Consider the following 2964-nt stretch of genomic DNA (forward strand, 5'->3'; position numbering starts at 1 on the left):
AGTTAGATTATATGGATGGAAGACTACTTATATCTTCACTTACTCGATCTTTCTTGTGTGACACTGAAAGAGAAAAGTTTTGGAAAATTGGAAACAAGGAAAGAGATGGGGAATATGGAGCTTGTTTCTTTCCTGGAAGATGTTCTGGGGGCCAGCAACCTCTGATATATTGTGCTCGCCCTGGCTCCAGGATGTGGGAGGTGAATTTTGATGGCGAAGTTATAAGTACACATCAGTTCAAGAAACTCCTTTCATTGCCACCTCTCCCTGTGATTTCTCAAAGGTAATGATTTACATGGCTGTTTGGGATTTGAGGAATTTATATGGAGGGGTTGGATTCAAATCTCTGATATTCTATATGTGTTAAAGATTTTATTACGTCTTTTAAAGTAAAGCAAAATTTTTATTAAATGATCAGAGAAACTAAGAAAGTCTTCAATCAATTATATATTCTGTGATCAGAGTGAATTGAATAAGGGCAGTTGCAGTTAGGCTTTTGAGTTTGTTTTGGGGGCAAAAATTTTCCTATTTGGGAAAAGTATAATTTTATGTTGTGATTAAATCATTAACAGATGTGTTTACTTTCTAGATCGGACCCTGAGTATGATCATACAGTTGGATCCTCCCAGTCTTTGTCTTTCCCCAAACTCTTGTATCTTAGTGAGCATTGTGTGCTGACTTGGACAGAAAGAGGAATTTATATTTTCATTCCTCAGAACGTTCAAGTTCTTCTTTGGAGTGAAGTCAAAGATATTCAGGATGTAGCTGTCTGTAAGAATGAACTGTTCTGTTTGCACGTAAATGGGAAAGTCTTACATCTTTCCCTGTTATCTGTGGAGCGCTGTGTGGAACGCCTGCTGAGGAGAGGCCTATGGAACCTGGCTGCTCGCACATGCTGTCTTTTCCAAAATTCTATCATTGCTAGCAGAGCAAGAAAAACGCTGACTATAGAAAAATTGGAGCATTTGAAATATCAGCTGGACCTTGCAACCTATAGTGATTTAATTTCTCAACTTGAAGAATTGATCTTAAAATTTGAACCTTTGGATTCAGCTTGCAGCAGTAGAAGAAGCTCCATTTCATCACATGTAAGTATTCTTACTTTTGAAAGGGTTTTGTTGTAGAGTAAGACTTCTCCACCTTTGGTTATACTTATTTACCTCTAGGATCGCAAAACTTGTCTTTTTCCTTTCCATCTAGTAGATTTTGGAGGAGGGGGTTCTGGGTTTCTTTTATTTATTGGACAGTTATATGAAGCCTCCTTTTAGGTGTGTGTGGAGCCACTGTTTTTTTTATTATTGTTTATTTTCTCTTCCCAAGTGTACCTCATATAGCCTCTACGTTGCTCCTAATATGTGATTTCAGATGCTTTATGCTAATTTGAGTGTCAGTGCAGCTTGGGTTTGTCTCATTTAATCCCCGTTCTCACTACCACGCTTTATGAAGACAAGCTAGAGAAATACGGCAGCATGATGCCACTAGCACATGTGAGTGACCCTGGTGCTAGCTGCCCAAGCCTTGCTCACCAGTTTGTTCTAATAAGCCATAATTGTTATTATTGACTTTCTATATTAGTTAGTGTTGGTATTTCTCTGAAAAAGCTGTATTATAGGAAAAAATTTACTTTGTTTTTTTGGAATTCTTTTCACCTTTAGGAAAGTTTCAGTATTTTGGACTCTGGTATTTATCGTATCATTAGTAGTAGAAGAGGCAGTCAGTCGGATGAAGACTCTTGCTCCCTTCACAGCCAAACCCTCTCAGAAGATGAGAGACTTAAAGAATTCACCTCACATCAGGAAGAGGACCAGCCAGATCAGTGTTGTGGCTCACCTGGGAATGAAGGTGATGAATGTGTCTGTTGTTGGCTGCTGATATGAAGCAGTTATTTTCTTTGAGTTCTCATTACCAGGATTATCCTGTGCATAGAATTCCTATGATGTGTTAATAATTTTTAGCATGTTGATTTTCCATCCAGACCTGTGTATCTGCTTGCTACTAGAAGAGCAGGTTATGCTTAGTTTTTTTCCCCCTCATGTTTAGGCTAACATTGGTAAAGTGCCTAATTTTGATCATGTGTCAAAATGCTGGAAAGGTTAAGGAAGAAGTTCATTAACCAAAAGAGTGGAAAGATTTTATCCTGACTAACCAAATTATTTTCCATCAGGAATGAAAAATTACTACAGTTTTGGGGGTCATTACCTTCCCTTTTTGATGTTCGAGTATTCCTGTGACTGAACTGTTGAGAAGAGATTAATAGAGACTCTAAACTTCCTTTTTGACTTATGGGGATTCAGGGTTAGTAGGCAAATGAAGGTACCTGCCTTAAGTGTTTTATGTGGACCATCCCATGCATCTCGTAAACCCGTGTTCTGCTCATTTGTATCTGGGTCAGTTGTGATTTAATATTGAATCCTTCATTTCCTTTGGTTTATTCATTTTAGAATTTCTTTAAAGATTAAAAAAACTCCAATGTGACTAGATTTTGTTGCCTCCCCACCATTCTATTCATAAATGACTAGTTCCAATCCTACGTGTATGCAGATGGAAGAAGGAGACCTACCAATGAGATTAAAGTTATTAGATGATTCAGTTCCTTTTGATAGTCCTTTGTTGATTGCTTATGCTACCCGGTTGTATGAGAAGTTTGGGGAATCTGCTCTTCGATCCTTAAACAGGTTTTATCCATCCATTTTGCCTTCGGATATCATGCAACTTTGTCATCATCATCCTGCTCAGTTTTTGGCCTATTTAGACAGTCTGGTGAAATCAAGGCCCGAAGATCAGCGGTCGTCCTTCCTTGAGTCCTTTCTACAGCCAGAGTCTTTAAGATTGGATTGGCTGCTTTTGGCAGTGTCTCATGATGTTCCACCAAGCACAAGCACAATGGATGATGAAGGATGCCCCAGGGCTCATTCACACTTGCTTTCCTGGGGTTACAGTCAGCTGATCCTTCATCTAATTAAA

General features: G+C 38.6%; 1 protein-coding gene across 1 annotated transcript; it reads left to right on the top strand.

Moving 5' to 3' along the window:
• Nucleotides 1–8: 8 nt before the first annotated feature.
• LOC103584440 (Hermansky-Pudlak syndrome 5 protein-like) lies at nucleotides 9–2958 on the top strand (the record flags this gene model as incomplete). The annotated part of the gene is given in 5 exon segments (XM_008565446.1): nucleotides 9–283; nucleotides 590–1088; nucleotides 1656–1844; nucleotides 1846–1860; nucleotides 2542–2958. Coding segments are annotated over 5 exon segments (1395 nt in total), but the record flags the coding sequence as incomplete, so codon positions are not given.
• Nucleotides 2959–2964: the final 6 nt, after the last annotated feature.

Source organism: Galeopterus variegatus, unplaced genomic scaffold (genome assembly GCF_000696425.1).
Source record: "Galeopterus variegatus unplaced genomic scaffold, G_variegatus-3.0.2 Scaffold56033, whole genome shotgun sequence".
NCBI classification, from domain to species: Eukaryota; Metazoa; Chordata; class Mammalia; order Dermoptera; family Cynocephalidae; genus Galeopterus; species Galeopterus variegatus.